The sequence below is a fragment of the Squalius cephalus genome (genome assembly GCF_949319135.1).
Source record: "Squalius cephalus genome assembly, chromosome: 10".
NCBI lineage: Eukaryota > Metazoa > Chordata > Actinopteri > Cypriniformes > Leuciscidae > Squalius > Squalius cephalus.
In genome coordinates, this window is record NC_137131.1 from 37793391 (window position 1) to 37811112 (window position 17722).

The following is a 17722-nucleotide window of genomic DNA, read 5'->3' on the forward strand; positions in this document are numbered from 1 at the left end:
CGCGAAAACGACTAAAAACCCTCTATTCTGCTGCCAGGCCTTTAGATGGCGATGAAACACCGTCTTCTGAGATTCGCGTTTTTGTTGGTTACACAGAGACCGTTTTCAAAAACTTGCACTTTGAAACCCGTTTTCAAAACTTAGCGTTTTCAGGCACCCAAAACGCTGTTGTCGTGTAAACGAATGGCCAAAATGCATTAAAAGTTTTACGTTTTTAGTTGAAAATGGTGTCGTGTTAACAGCCCCTTAGAAGGGTTAATATATTTTTACAGAAAAACAAGACAAAAAATTCTGATTTAGAAAAGTACTTCTGCACTAGAGCAGGAGAGGCACAGTTTGGAATTAAAGGAATAACACATTAAGGCCTCGCCTTCCTGTGGCCATCTCAAACGAAGATTTATATTTGTTCTGGGCGGGGAATAATTGGTGGGGTGATTGATGGGAGGGCACAGAGCTATAAGCTGCTCCTCTCCATCATAACAAATTGATGAATGTCAGATTTTCCCAAAGCTGCCGTCAAGCCCAGGGGCGGATGGCGAGAAAGACTGAGAGCGAGAGAACACAGTACAGTCTAGTCGTAGCGGCTGTGCCCTTGAACTTGAGAGAGAGAAAGTGGGGTTATCTGGGGCTACTTTTTGTTTTCACCTCAAATGAAACCACAAGAACTCCATTATTTATATTTTGAGAGGTACAGATGCAGCCGGAGGGCAGATTTATAAGTGTTAAAAATTGGAAATGAGGTGACAGCCAGCCTCCCTTCCCTTCCTCTCTAATGTATACATTTCCCTCGATAATTCTTGTTCTTTCACCCTCTAGTTCTCAGTTCTACATATCAAATACATTAGGCCCATAACAGCTCAGTTTAAGTCCTGGGAATGTTCTAGAGTTAGAAGCCTCTGGTGTACGTTAGTGTTCTAGAAATGCCTCTTTTAAGTAGGGCTTGGAAAGAAGTGCACTGTGCCACATTGACTTTTGTTTTGCATGATGTTTGTGATATTGCTTCTATTGTTCTCCTGTGCGCTGTCTGTGCAACCTTCACTGACTCAGATAAAGATTCGTAAGACATAAGGTGGCTATTGGGAAAATGGCACAACAGGTGAATTTGTATTTGTAATCTAAGCATAGGCAGAGACCATGTAACAAAGTGACAGTTTTATTTGACGTTTGATCTATAAGCTTATTCAAGTGGCGTAGCTCAAATCTGCGGGCGGTGGGGAGGGAGGGGTGGATATTTATATAACATATTTAGCTATATAAATTGTTTAAAATTAATAAGATGCCAATAACTTAATAATTACAACCATAAATACATTATTGTCAATAATGAATAAAAACAAAACTTTCACATTCATTTAAACTGGCCCAATTGGATGTATTTGGGATGCTCCACCCAAAAATGAAAACTCTCTCATCATTTACTGTCCCAGATGAATATGGCTTTCATTATCATATGAATAAAAAACAAAGATTTTTATAATACTATAATACATATAATACTAGTGTATGGGACCCCCAAAACCACACAAAGTGATCACGATGGTAATCCAGAAGAATTAATATCTTATGAAGCAAAATGATAGGTGTGCTAATGCTAATTGCTAATATTTTAAAATGCTAATATTTTTCGTATGACAGTTGGCCTGAAACAATGTTTTTTTTTAGGTCAAAATGTTATAAATATTAGTATTTTTCTAAAACGCCTATCATTTTGCTTAGAAGACATCAATTCATCAACTGGGGTCGTATGGATTACCGTTGTGTTCGCTTTGTGTGGTTTATGAAGCGTCAACTTTGGGGGGGACCCACATACAGTACTTGCATATGGACTCACATTAATTGATTATTTTTTCAAAAATCTTCATTTGTGTTTATCTGAAGAAAGAAGTCCAGATACTTCTGGTGAGATTACTTTTTATTCTTATCCCTTTAATTTGTATCCCTTTAATATTGACATTATGCAATTTAAATTTTCAATTTGACATTATGCATCTTTTTTGATTGTTACTTCAACTACACCATTTTTCTTTTCTTTTTTAAAAAAACTATAGTTTGCTTAATGAGCAAAGAGGGTTCAAAATCCCAACCTAATTAATTTTAATAAAATAAAATTGCAACTGAACTTGACAGCCAGTAATCAATAAGCATTCCACAAGAAAAAAGTTAGACAAAATGTGCACGGCTAAATAGAGGATGACAGAATTTTCAATTTAATGCAAATAATTTGCATAAACAGCAACTCGATTAGACAGATGGATTTAGAGGTGTGAATGATTGTATCCATGAGTGTGCAATCTAATTACCAAATATATTGAATAATGTATTGAATATATATATTGAATAACAGTATTGAATATACTGAATAAGTTACATTCAGAATTGGTTCAAAAACACAACTAAATCCGTTTGAATGGACACGGCACTTCTGTTCCAATCCTAACCATCTGTTTTTCTGCTTTGTAGATGCTGGCTCTGGATCAGGGAATGATGGTGAGTATTTTCAACTCATCTCTAATTAATACGGAGCTTTACAATAATGATCTCATATCTCGCTTTGTCTGTTCACATCCGCACACACATACTGTAGATTCTCATACTGAGTACGGATGACTGCAGCTTCTGTCCGCCTCTCTTGATAGATGTGAATATGCCAGCGGTACTTATGATGTGAATCCAGGATGAGGAATTTCACTCTAGAACATGGCTAATTAAAAAGAGATACAGGATGGGGTGATGGGAAGATCTAAAAAGAGAGAAACAGAAGAAAGAGAGAGGGAGGGATGCTCTGAAGTGAGGGATGATATATATATATATTCTGAAATATTAGGAAAGTTTGACTGATCAACTGGGAATTAATGTGAAACAAGGAATGGAGAAAGATAAACTTTGAAATAGTAGGCATTTTGATACTTACCAAGTCGCATGTTTATATCAGAACACAATTTGCATTTTGATCAAGTTTTGTGTAAAAATGTATTCACTTTCGATAAAGTATGTGTATAAAGTATATATATTTTATATATAATATGTGTGTACTGTGCATGTGTACACAGTTATTGCATACAGGGAATACACACACTCCGCTGACACTGGGGTGGTACTCTTTCAAAAGGAACTAATATGGACCATTTATGTACTAATGTATACCTTTACTAAAAGGTACTAATATGCACCCTTAAAGGGATAGTTCACCCTAAAATGAAAGTTAAGTCATCATTTACACACCAGGGTGTAGCCATTGACTTCCATAGTAGGAAAAAAATTCTATTGAAGTCAATGGCTACCATCAAATGTCAGGTTACCAACATTCTTCAAACTATATTCTTTTGTGTTCAACAGAAGAAAGAAACTCTTTTGAAACAATCTGATGGTGAGTAAATGATGACAAAATTTTCATTTTTGGGTGAACTATCCCTTTAACTTTTGTTAGGGTTCTGCTCCCAGTGACAGATTTTTGAGTGTAGATGACCTACAGTACTACATTTGCCAAAATGTCCACTGCAGTGTGCTCTGCTTGACTTTCCATTTCCAAAATGAACGATAATTACAGCCATGATTTTTTTTTCATTTGATCAGACTGCAGGCATTTATGAAATTCTTACATTTAAAAAAGCAAATTGCTAAATAAAATGTTTTCATTTCCATGACATCCATGTTTAAGGAATATTGCCTACTGTTTCAATTCCTGTTTAAAAAAAAAAAAATAGTGGACACTATATATTGTACACTGTGTGCACTGTATCCTGTATACTGTAGCATGAAAGCAGAATGTGCACACAGTAAACAGTGGACACATTTATTTGAAAGAAATAAAGCAATCATCAAACATTGGTTCACATGTATAAGTCCATGCACTGGATTAAAAACTGGGTTGCTGTTGGAAACAAGAGGGCAAACATAACCAATTAAAAGGAAATGATGAGGAATTCAGGATCTCTTCATATAGTTTGACTGTTTTTTGTTTTTTTTGTTTTGAACTGTAAAAGACATAATTAGAGATGTAAAAGCATGTGTAAAAATAATAAACTTAGGATCTGTAATTGCGTGTGAATTTTTCAGTAGTCACTGGCTGTCTCAAAAGGTCGTGGCAAACAAGGTCAAATTTTAAATAGTTTAAACTTTAAATAGTTGCGAGCGACACAATACAATGCTTGACTGGCACACTGCCACTGGAGGTAATAGCTGATGCTGATGCTGATGCAAGTCATGTGAAAGGGCCTTTACTGCGAGACGTACAGGTGTGTGTACTGTGAAGTACAACTGTCTCCATGATTTTGTGTTTCGTACTTTTGTATTCATTTCTGTCAGGACCACTATCGTCAAATATGATTGACTGTATTTAGCTTACAGTTGGATTGGTGGTATGGTTCAGTTCTGGGCAAGAACTCCCTGCGCATCCATGCAGCCTAGCATAGATAAGAGCAGGGAGAGCAGTGATAACCCCCCTTAGGGTAAACAGAACAGAACCAACATGAATGTATTGCAGATATCATTAATTAATAAAGATTTTAATGTACAACATAATTCAAGAAATTAGTCTGATTCAAAGGGGAATCAGAATGCCAAATCCTGAGTGACGACAGGAGGAGCTGGGGATGGAGGAGGGTAATTCGCTCCTGAGAAACGCGATTGCTGTTGATAATACTGAAGGAGCTTATATATATGGATGATGTAATAGGCGTCATATTCCTATAGGTAGACGTGGATCAGCTGAGAGTCATCTGATGCGAGCTTGACTAATGTGATCTGCCAGAACTCACGCTATGCTTGATTTTCTATAATTACACTACTATTTTTGTGTGCCCCTAATATGCTATTTTGAAGGTTCCTAATTTTGTTCCTACAATGCATTTTCATGCATCAGAGGTAAAAAAAAATACTTTAATTTTCTCATAATATACATTGCCCTGCCCATCCCTATAACTGATCAGGAATTGATAAACAGGGACTGGGAGAAAAAAAAAAAAAATAGAAGACCGGAACAATAGAAGAATGTGTCTCAAAGAGCAAAGAACAAGAAATTGAGGATGAGAAGAAAATAATTGAAATAAGAGGATACACAACGAAAGCAGATAGATAAAGACATGTGAAAGCCATACAAGAGGGAGAAAGCATAGAACAAGTGAACAAATGTAGCCACTGTAGGAGAGAAATAGAAAAGGGCAGGAAGGGAGATGGAGGGAGGGGTTCAGCCGCTTAGAGACTCAAGAGAAGAGTTTAGCTTGAAGAAAGCATTTCCCCTCCTCCAGTAGGATCAAACATGTTTTAATGTCTGAGTGTAAATCATTGATGAACTCTGGCTCATACATTCTAAATCACACACATACACACTCAGAATCAGATATGTTCTATCGACGTGGAAACAGCACTTCCTTCTTGCTCTGCCTCACATAACTGAGCAGCGATATGCAAGAATTTTCAAGCACACACACACATAAAGGTAGTGACAAAAAAGACCTACTATTTTATGAACACTGTAAATTTGGACACACTACTTTTTTCACCTACTATATAGTAGGGAAGTAGACATATTCGTATGCAGGTATGAATTAAAAACTGCTATTTTGTTTTTGTTAGAAATAAATTATTGAGCAAAAAAAAAAAAAAAAATCTTGTGTTCTGAACCATGTTCTCGCTATATATTCATGTTCTTGCTATATATTCATGTTCTTGATTTATATTCAGAGCTGTCGGGTTCGATTTTGCGATTGTAGGTCCTCAATACCTCAAACTATCAGATTCATCATACAGCATGATGAACTGATGTAAAAATGTGCTTCCTCAAGTAACTCAAAATGGACTTTGAACATACTAACATTCTGCATTTGATTGTAAGCGACAAGAAGAAGGTGACTTTCACAAAGTGCATCTCAACCCATTGCTAATGTCTCCATTTTAGTCAGCATTTAATTAGCAACTTCACACACTATCCCTGACTTCCTGAATCTGAATGTGAACACAGTGCAGCAGCTCAGGCCTGACACTTCATACTCCATAATGTGTGGAAAATCAGGCCGTTCCTAGTTTACACCCACTCAAACCAGCTATTTTCTCAGGCTAAAAGCTGCTGCTTGACCCATATTTAGCCTTCAGAAGCCCTCACATGCTATGTTTACTTAGATCTTTTCATTTACTGCCAACTGCTGCTCAAGCACCTCAAATTTGCAATTAGCACTGCCCTAATTGAAGTGTTTTAGTCATGGGCACTATTAAAGCTTAGATTATATTGCAAATGCATACCGAACACTGTTTGTTTCTTTGGCATAAAACCACTAAGGTGAGGTGTCTTGATCTCTATGTTATTGAACTGGTGATAATGTCAGAGTCTCTGGTTGTTTGCCATCAATAACCCATCACAAATCTTTTTTACGGTTATATTTTTATTTTGTAGAGGGGCAAATTGGCTGATACTGCAGCTAGCGGGCTGGTCCCCAGCAATAATCAACCAATTATTTAATCATACACCTCATGGTTTCTGCTGTTATCTACATATGGTCATCTAGAAACCCCAGACATTCAAATTTTCACATCCTATAGGATTACATTCGCTTTTTCTGTAACACTTTACAATAAGGTTTAGATAACTTACTGTTTAGAAATTACAATCTTTAGAAAGATTAATCTTTAGAAATTACAAACCTTCCATAGCATTTATTAATCTTAGTTAATATAGCCTACTTATGATGAATTTTGATTTATTGCATGGCTTTCTATTTTACCACCTGTATTATTATCATGGTGGTTATCAGTACATTGTAAGGTACAACCCAGACAGCAACATAGTGTCGGCCCAGATCCGGGCCACATCTGGTAGATGTGGATTCAACGGGTACCAGATGTGGGCCGGATCTGGGCCAACACTGTGTTGCTGTCTGGGAAAGCAGACTTTGGTAGTTCAAGCAGATTTGTATAAACATTAAATTACTTGATGACATATACGGTTAAGAGTTGTAAAATATGCAGGTACCAATATGCCATCCTGTAACACCTGAAACATTGTCAGCATATTTATATTGTGGATTTTTTTTACAGTAAATTTTACAGGATATTTTGAAGTAAGCCTATACGTGTATATAACATTCTGTGATGGATCTTAAGTTTTCTTTTCGGAATAAAATGAAAAATGTATTTGTGTTGCCAAGGCTTATTTGAAAAACAACAGCATCAGTTTCAGATTATTTCATAAACCAATAAAAGAACACTGAACTCTTTTATCTGAAAGGAAACAGGAAAATTTTATTCCTCATGATATGATGAATCCTTTAAGATCTCGCACTCACTTTTCTCTCTCTCTCTCTTTCGCTCTCACCAGTTAACGAGGGTTCTGCAGAGATCAGTCAGAAGGAGACATCAACGTGCGACATTTGTCAGTTTGGGGCAGAGTGTGACGAGGATTCTGAGGACGTGTGGTGAGTCACAAACACACGCCACAGCTTTTCAGGGTCCTGACGTTCTGTTCCTCAGAGAACCGGAGGGCTTTAGGAATATGGGGCTGTGTCTAATGGTATGTATCAGATGCAGAGTCTTCTGCAGGCCTGTTTCTCTTGAGTTTCTGTTCTTCCTGGCACTGATTCTGATGGCTGATAAAGTCTACGGCATTTCACTGTGATACATTACAGCGCATAGCCGAGGGTGTGTGCTGTGTGGTGTGCGCTGCAGTAAATAATCTCTATTCGATTGTCCTTCTCTCTGTCTTTCCGTCTCCTTTCTTTTTTATTCTTCATCTCTCTCTTGCTCCCCATTTAGCTTTGCAATCTCTCTTGTGGTATCTATCCCTTATCTTTAGTGAGGTTTATGATTAAAGCAAGAAAAACAATTTGCCAGTAGGGTAAGTAAAATAAACTGAATTCAAGATAAGTAAATTGATCCTGTTTTGAATATTATTAGATATTTTTACTGGAAATCAAGAAAAAAATTCATTTCAGATGAACAGGAAACTAATTTCAGTGGTGAATACACGCACACACACACACACACACACACACACACACATATGAATGTTATTTTATTTCATCTACTTGGCAAGGCAACACTTCTCGTTTTCATTTAGTTTAACTTTATGTACTAAAGTAACTAAAACTGAAATAACATTATTAAAAACTATATAGACTTTAAAAAAAAAGAAAAAGTAATTATAACAAAAACAATAAAATTAAGTGAAAATAGAAAAGTATTATAGTATCTCAATACTATACTCAATATGATACTAAAATAACTACTAATAATCTATAATCTATCATCTATAATCTAATCAGTCTATAATCTACAAAAAAGAAACTGCGTGGAATCATCAAAAATAAACTGTGAAGGCATGGTATAAAAAATATTCAAGACTGTTTAACTGTGACCTTTATGTATAAATAATAATAAATAAAAAAACAATAAATAATAATAAAACCAAGCCCTGGCCATTTATTTGAACTCAGTAGTAATATCACTGTTATATAGAGAATTTATTGTCTCACTCAAATTGAAAACACATTCAATTTGCCAGTAGGGTAAGTAATAAACTTAATTCAAGTAAATTGATTCTGTTTTGAGAACGCTGAGATTTTTTTTTTTTTTACTGGAAATCAGGACAAAAATACTCAATGATAGATCAATGATCAAATAGTCAATGATTTTTCCAGTTCACATCAGCAGAACAGGAAACTAATTTCAGAGGCAGAGCAAGTTATTACATTTTGATGAAAAATTAATTTACAAAAAAGTCTATTTTTAATGTCTTATTAACTTTACCAACCTCCCATCTTGCCGCATGTATAGCAAAATTCCAGGTCAGTATTCTGACCCTTTTGTAATCACTCTCACATGGACAAGGTTTCAGGTTTCTCTTTTCTGTTTCATTTCAGCCTTGTAATTTATTTAACCCATTGACTAACATGTTGTCCCTTGGCATTCTGTGGCATTCTGAGCAGATTGTAAATGTTAATTGTATTGTCGCCGGACTGTTTGGGCAAGTTCTCTGTCAGTCTGGAAAGATGATGGATTATTTCCTTGTACGAGACCCATCGTTCAGGACAGTGGACAGGAAACCCAAGAGATGGAGGGGCAAACGAGTGCAGCTCTCTGCTGCAATCCCATCTTCAATTAATAGAGTTCCTCTTCCCTCGCAGACAGATTAAAACCTCAGGACCATGGGAGGGCAATTACCATTCAAATATCCCTCACGGTAATACACTAACCAGACAGATCAGAGGGAGAGCGAGAGAAGATAGAGATGTGAAAAAAGGGACGGGAAGGATTGAGGGAGAAAATGTCAGAAAGAGACAGAGATGAAAAGAGGGAAATGAGGCATTTCAGGCAGTTCATGTGTGTGAGTGTGTCTACGGTAAGGTTCATGTTGTCGGTTAAAAGAGGGAGGGAAGAGGGAAAAATATAGGCCCTGAAACTCTTAATAAATTAATTTCCTTGTTTGTTTTCCAGCAAATGGTCAGTGAAAGAGATGCTTAACCTTCAACCTCAGGGGGATCAGACTAAATATTATATGAGCTATTTTCTATTTAATCATTATTAATGTTTTTAATTTTAGCAATCCTGTCACTGAAATTTGGAACATGTCTAAATACAGTTTACCGTAAAACCCTGATTTGCAATAAACAAAATAAGCATTTAAATTAAATAGATAAAATATATTTGGTTTACTGATAAGCTTATATTGCCCATAAATTAAAGAAATGGCTGCGGATATTTGCGCTAAGTGTAAATAGAAACAAAAAGTATTTTATTTGCACTATGTGTAAATAGTTGATAGATGCTATTTATACTTAGTGCAAATATTGGCAGATATTTGCACCTCAGAGTGTTGTAGTATATTATAAAACAGTATAACATTATAACAACACATTCAGTGTATATGATTGTATTTAATAAAATCCTAAATGGATGCCGCCTTATTGGGGCTTTGCTTGACCCTGTTTCTAAAGCCCTCCACTACACCTACTCCTAACCCTTAACCCAATAAACACTTATTCCCACTATTAAATTTTCATTTAATTTTTTTAATAATTCCTTAATTTTTATTTAAAATAAACACTATTCCGAGTCGATATGCGATGGAAAAAGGGAGAAGAATGAGTTTGGAAAAAGGCGGGTAATGACACCCGCCTTACTTTCCACGCCACTGATCCTGTTATGAACAAATTTCTTTTGTAATTTTGCCTGGCTCAATCATATTTTGGTGGTGTAAATAGCCTCTGCCAACAAGCCGGGCTATTTGCAATTGGTATAAATAGACACTCCATAAATAAATATATTTGCTTATTGTTATTTCATGCATCTAACAATTTTAAGCAATGTTACATATTCTATTTTCTGATCAAATTGGTTAGATTACTGCAGTGAACTGAATATCAATTCATCATATGAAAATGATGACTACTTGTTCTTATGTTATGTTAGATAATAGTATATACACTCACCTAAAGGATTATTAGGAACACCTGTTCAATTTCTCATTAATGCAATTATCTAATCAACCAATCACATGGCAGTTGCTTCAATGCATTTAGGGGTGTGGTCCTGGTCAAGACAATCTCCTGAACTCCAAACTGAATGTCAGAATGGGAAAGAAAGGTGATTTAAGCAATTTTGAGCGTGGCATGGTTGTTGGTGACAGACGGGCCAGTCTGAGTATTTCACAATCTGCTCAGTTACTGGGATTTTCACGCACAACCATTTCTAGGGTTTACAAAGAATGGTGTGAAAAGGGAAAAACATCCAGTATGCGGCAGTCCTGTGGGCAAAAATGCCTTGTTGATGCTAGAGGTCAGAGGAGAATGGGCCGACTGATTCAAGCTGATAGAAGAGCAACTTTGACTGAAATAACCACTCGTTACAACCGAGGTATGCAGCAAAGCATTTGTGAAGCCACAACACGCACAACCTTGAGGCGGATGGGCTACAACAGCAGAAGACCCCACCGGGTACCACTCATCTCCACTACAAATAGGAAAAAGAGGCTACAATTTGCACGAGCTCACCAAAATTGGACAGTTGAAGACTGGAAAAATGTTGCCTGGTCTGATGAGTCTCGATTTCTGTTGAGACATTCAGATGGTAGAGTCAGAATTTGGCGTAAACAGAATGAGAACATGGATCCATCATGCCTTGTTACCACTGTGCAGGCTGGTGGTGGTGGTGTAATGGTGTGGGGGATGTTTTCTTGGCACACTTTAGGCCCCTTAGTGCCAATTGGGCATCGTTTAAATGCCACGGCCTACCTGAGCATTGTTTCTGACCATGTCCATCCCTTTATGACCACCATGTACTCATCCTCTGATGGCTACTTCCAGCAGGATAATGCACCATGTCACAAAGCTTGAATCATTTCAAATTGGTTTCTTGAACATGACAATGAGTTCACTGTACTAAAATGGCCCCCACAGTCACCAGATCTCAACCCAATAGAGCATCTTTGGGATGTGGTGGAACGGGAGCTTCGTGCCCTGGATGTGCATCCCACAAATCTCCTTCAACTGCAAGATGCTATCCTATCAATATGGGCCAACATTTCTAAAGAATGCTTTCAGCACCTTGTTGAATCAATGCCACGTAGAATTAAGGCAGTTCTGAAGGCGAAAGGGGGTCAAACACAGTATTAGTATGGTGTTCCTAATAATCCTTTAGGTGAGTGTAGTTCTCAATACAAAAGCATGGGATTTGTGCCTCTAACAATTTAGAAGTCATGGAAAATGCCAGGAACTACAAAATGGTTACGTAAAAAAAAGGAATGATTTTTTACTCCTGCCTGACTTCCTTTTCATTACTGACCAAAGATAATGTCATTTAGCAGCTCTACAAAAGACCTGTGCCACACCTGCCAATTACATGTCAGAACAGCAGCTCAATTTGTCACTGTGAAATCAGAGGCTTATTCTTCTGCAGTCACACCTCTCCCTCATTCTGCTGATTACTCTGAAAGATGCGTTCTGCTTTTTCTCTTTCAGGTACACAATGTCTAGAGAAAGTGTAGGTGCTTCTTAGTTTTCACAGCTTTTAAAATTCACTGTTCCTTGAAGTTTACTTATAATGTTAATAAAGTTTTTTGCACTAAAAAAACCCATATGCGAAAAAAAAAACATAATTTACAGACAAAGCATTATGAAATCATTTACTTACGGTTTGTGATGCAGCTGCTGTCAGATCCAGTACAGTTGGCTGCATGCCTCATTTTTCAACAAAAGTTTCTTCGCTAACTCTCCATTACACTGTGCCTCGCTGACAGAACAAAATGCTATAATCCGACACGATCTGGGACAGTATTAAAGTCCCCCTCGTAGTCGATCATTTTACCCTTAAAACTCATCTTTGATCACCAAAATGACACATTTAAGCATTTTTTTCCTTGAAAAAAAAAGGCCTCATTTAGTATATGCGGTTCTATGAATATGCTAATAAAGATTCACTCGTTGACGATCACACATTGACATGATTGGTTACAAGGTTACAATTGACCCTTCGCAAAGACCCGCCCCCCTTAGTTACTGTCGCTATAGACCTGGTAAGTCCCGCCCCTTCTAACCCCACTGGACCTAGGTTGAAAAATCGTCAATGCAAGTGAATGTGAGAAAATAATTATTTTCTGGTCCCGTTTGAATTTTGCCATGAATGTGAACATATGTTGTCTGTGAATTTTTAATATAATTTTTCGTGTGAAGAATGCTACAATTTAGCGGGTAGAAGTTTGATACGGTTAGACTTTGTGTGAGAGCACTTTGTGGACTACAACTCTTCGCTGCTTTCGACGGGAATCTGAAGAAAGAACAGCCCATTTGGTTTGAATGGTGACATTTGGGTACAAAACACACAGGCATCTCGATCTGTCTCCATAGATTATCGCAGCATTAGCACCGTGATTTGACAAGTGGAGGGAAAATGTGTTATGGGGTGACGTCACATAGGCGACATGTAGTCTTTCTCGTTATGTCTTTTCCACAACTGCTAGCCAAAGAATCATACAATATACTGTCAAACTCGTAACATGAAAAATTATATAAAAAATTCACAGACAACATATGTTCACATTCATGGCACAATTCAAACGGGACCAGAAAACAATTATTTTCTCACATTCACTTGCATTGACGATTTTTCAACCTAGAGGTCCAGTTGGGGTTTTACGGATGGGCGGGACTTACCAGCTCTATGTCCGACAAGCTACGCTGCTCTCACGCCACACCATGTTCTCACGCAGTGAAAAATACATCGCGGAGCAGAGAGGAGACTGACAACACGCTGACAGACAGGACAGACCAGGTTACTTTTCGGTTACTTTTGATATTAAACATATTAAACAAAGTCTCACCTTTCAAATTTGGTCATTTTTTAAAAGAAATTTAAACGATACATACCGTTTTGTGGCTCTTAAATGTGTCTGACAGATCGCTGTAGACTAGAGCATCAGTTAAAGCTGCTCGTGAACCGATCATCTCTTCCTTCTAGTTCATTTATAGCATAAAATAAACATGAATGAACATAAGAAGGAATGTTGTTTTAAACCGCGGAAAGGCGTCAACATTCCGTTTTTCAAGTTCAAATCCTCACATGGCATGTTAATCTGCTATCTCTCCTGACTGCTTTGACGGACAAAATGGCGGATGGCGGATTATGATTGGTTAGATCGCCTGTCAATCAAGCTCCCTGCGAAGGGTCAATTGGTTACAAATATCTGCCGTTAAACGACTGAATGCCAGTAGGCAGACTCTATGGTGCGCTGATTTTTGAGCAGCAAATCAGCACATTAGAATGAATCATGAAGGATCATGTAACACTAAAGACGCTTTACCATCACAAAAATCAATTAGATTTTAGAATAACATAATTTATAATAAACAGTTATTTTACAATATTGCGGTTTTTTTCAGTATCTTACCGGCCACAAACTTTTGAACGGAAGTGAAAAAATACATAGGCTACAGAATATACACAAAATAAGAAAGTAAATGTATAAAAGCCTGTTTAATAAAGGTCAGAGTGAGGGTGGGAAATGGTTGTGTTTTGTTTTGGTGCAAGAAAGTATGGCTAACATACTTTGGCACTGTTTACACCTGGATTGGATCACAAGTGGCAATGCTAAATACAGGTGTAAACGGGGTCTAAAACACTTTGAGCTTGTCCAATTTCAACCACTTCCAGAGGTAGTAGAAAACGCATTCGACCGGATTACATTCGTAGTGTAGACGCTCATGTGGCCGAATGTGTTCGAACAGCCACAAAAGACAGTCTACTCTCCACCTACTGCTTAAACATTATGGGAAGAGCTCTAGGCAGGCGGGATTTAAACTTTGTTGGCTGAAGACCCAAGTTTGGCTTGAAGACAATACACATACCAAGCACAATGTTCTCTCATCATTCCTGATTTCTAACACACACTCACAGCATTTGAGCTGGTCTTGCGACTGTCAGAGCAGAAACAAAAGCTGCTGATCTCCGTATATTTTTCCATTGTCTTCGGTCGTGTTTATATGTAAATTGCGTGAATTTATTTTGTCCATTATATCGAAATATCTGAAAAAGCTAATACATTTACTCGCCTATAGACCCTCCCTTCAAAGAAATCAGGACAGAAGTGGTTGAAAGTGGACGAAAGAGACGGATTAAAACACCAGGTGTAAATGGGAATGTGTCTCCCTCGTCTACTTGTGATCCTATCGACCAAAACGCATCTTAGAACCAGGTGTAAACAGGGCCTAAGAGCGAAAAACAGCAATGCATTTATAGAAAATGGCCTGTTAGAAAATGTTTGTGCATTACAGTCGCTGTAGATTTTTGTGGTTTAATATGCAGGGAATCTAATATACCAAATATAGCTGCTCCAATTCCACGAGATTAAGTATATCTTTGAGAGTCATGAAATCCCTACTGATCCTTTCTAAGTTGCTTTCATCAATTATATTTTTGGAAAGCTGTGAAAAATGAGAAAATATAGTTTCCATCAGCCAAAGCGAACAGTGAGTGTGCTAGATTGATTTGCAGAGCTGTAATTCCAGACGTTATAGAAGTCCTCTCTCCATCACTCTCTCTCTCTTTCTTTACCTTTCATTCCCCCTGGAATCTATTTGTATGTGCGTGTGTTGTGTCTGATAACCAATTAGCAGCTACATCTGCGCGCATTGATGGTCCTATAGCAGAGAAATCCAGCTCAAGCCAACAGTAATCAATTCATACCCTCTAATCACATTTACTTCAGCTCAGTGGAAATGCAATTAATCTGCTTCAAAGCATGCTCTTTGAAGAATCACATCTTGTGTGTGTGTGCATGCATGTGCGTGTTTTTGTGTCAAATGGTTGTGTGAGAACATATGTGTGGATAAGTGAGTCAGACGTGGTTCATGTTGCTTTGTCTTGCGTATGTCTTGCCAAATGTTGCCAGGTCTGGTCTGTTATCCTCTGGGCATATATGGAGGGATTAGAAATATTACAGAGGGGTTTTATAAATCAATACCAGACTCAGAGATGAAGTGCTCGCCAGTAAATATATTAGACAGATGAGATCTAACAAATGTATGTGGTCTAAGAGCGTTTTGTCTTTCTCTCTCTCTCTAAGAATTTGTAAGTGTGCCTGTATGGTAATTACCGTAGTTATACACTTACCAATGCCAGACAGACAGACACACACAAATACTTTCATCTTATTAACTAGCAATATGACTGTATATAAAGTTCTTTTATACTCAATGTTATTAGTACAAAGTGTTTGGTACAAAAGCCTGAAAGCGCATCTGGGATTCAAACAAACATTACATCTTGAAAATAAGCATACCTATAAAACAACCAATTTTAGAATTTTTTTTATTATTATTTTTTTTTTAATACAATCAAAGAAACATATTGATGTGTGTGTGTGTCCATTAGTGATGTCCGGCCTAAGAAAAATCTACACACTTTACTCAAATATTATTAAAAATTTGTTAAAGATTTTGTAAGCATACTGCATAGTTTTGCTTTGAGTCAATTGTTTTATTTGTGATAATGCAATGAAACATGCCAAATCGTGAATAATTTTTGGCCAGGCTGTCATGAAAAAGAAATTAAGAACAGATGCAAAAACAGGAGAACCAATGAAATATTATTTGATTAACTGATTCACTGATTATGTTGTAGTCAGTGTATGCTTTTTCATGTGAGCTTTTTTTTCTAAGCATTTTATGCATATAAAATAAAACCTGTTGCTGTAGTTTGCCTTTTTTGACAAGTAATATTGTCAGATAAAAACCTTAACCAAGTTAATGTTTTATTCTTTCCTCATAATTAAAATAATCAAAAAATATTTGAAATAATTTCCTCATATATTGATGGTTTAATCGAACTTGCAGTCATTAAAAACATACCCCCATATAAATCAGAATTGTTTTAATATTATTTACTGTTACACTATATATTAATATTTTGATAATAATTTTATATAATATTATTCAGTGAATTTAGTTTTAACTTTTGCTATTTTTTGGTTATTTTGTCTGTTTTATTCTTGTTTTTCAAAAAATAATTCTGTTTAGTAATTTTATACTTCAACTTCAAATTTTATTTCAAATAGTTGCCAAGGCAATTTTTATTTTATTTTTTACATTTCAAGTTGTCTTTTAATATTTATATTTTAAGTAACAATAACTATGTATTTTGAATATTTAGTTTTAGTTAACAATAACAACACTGATCTTAATATATATTTTTTTAAACTTCAAAACAAGAACAGAATGATTCCTTATCTAATAATACATTTTTAATAAACTTTATTATAAACTTTTGCTAAAACAATCATATATTTAATATGAGACCACACAGGCAAACAGATGGCAATATCGTAATTCATCCACATAGATAAATATCTCAGGCTGCAAGTAGGAGAGCGAGAGACGATGCTCATTCTGCCAGGATAGCAGAAGTCTCCATTAATGGGGTGTCTGGCAGAACTGTGTGTTTAGATAAATAAATGAACAGATAAACTGCAAATGCAATGCAAAGTAAATTGAAAGATACTCTGAGAATGCTTGAATAAATTAAGAATCTGTGTGCATCTATTTGTGAGTGCTTGCCTGTACTCTAATAGGAACATCACTTGGTACAATTACTTGGTATTTGATTTGCTTGTGATTTGTTTGTGCAGATGGCTTTCTCCTCTTATTGTATTCTGAATCTGATTTATTAATCAGTGTTTTTCTGACTCTGAGAACATGTTTGACCATGTGGACTTATAGAAGCTCACTACTTTATTAAATTTGTCTACTAACAATGTCCAACAGTGGATATACATGCATCATCTGATCCCTCATGAATAAATGTCATTTCCACCATCTCAAATCTACAGAGCCCCTAAAGGGACATGGTGATGGGAAAAAAAATTAGATGGGAGGACAAATATATATTTCAATGCTTTTGTGTTAACTCACTAGACTTTTCCGTTCCCTCGCAAAACTTTGCATTTGCAAAGTTTCCTGAGGGAACGCAAAACATTTGCGATAAAGTGCAAAAGCATTGACCAATCATTTTCGCTCCCATCTCATATTTTTTCTCATCACCGTGTCCCTTTAGGGGCTCCGTACAAATCACCATTGATTATGTGGTGGAAATGACAGCAATGGAGATGACATTTTTGAAATCTAATGATAAACTACTTTATATTGCAAATTTTTTGTAACCTAAATGCACATAAATAATAATGCATACATTTTACATAATTACAACTTGATTGGAAATGTTAACAAGTGATATTTATTATGAATTT

The 17722-nt window shown here is 36.4% G+C and overlaps 1 protein-coding gene across 3 annotated transcripts in view; it reads left to right on the forward strand.

Moving 5' to 3' along the window:
* The window catches only part of tmeff2b (transmembrane protein with EGF-like and two follistatin-like domains 2b), a 68834-nt gene that overhangs the window by 32230 nt on the left and 18882 nt on the right, over positions 1-17722 (forward strand). For all 3 annotated transcript variants that reach the window (XM_079882674.1, XM_079882675.1, XM_079882676.1), the window contains exons 4-5: positions 2461-2487; positions 7310-7406. In XM_079882674.1, coding sequence (XP_079738800.1) covers positions 2461-2487; positions 7310-7406 — 124 coding nt within the window. The remainder of the gene's footprint in view (positions 1-2460; positions 2488-7309; positions 7407-17722) is intronic.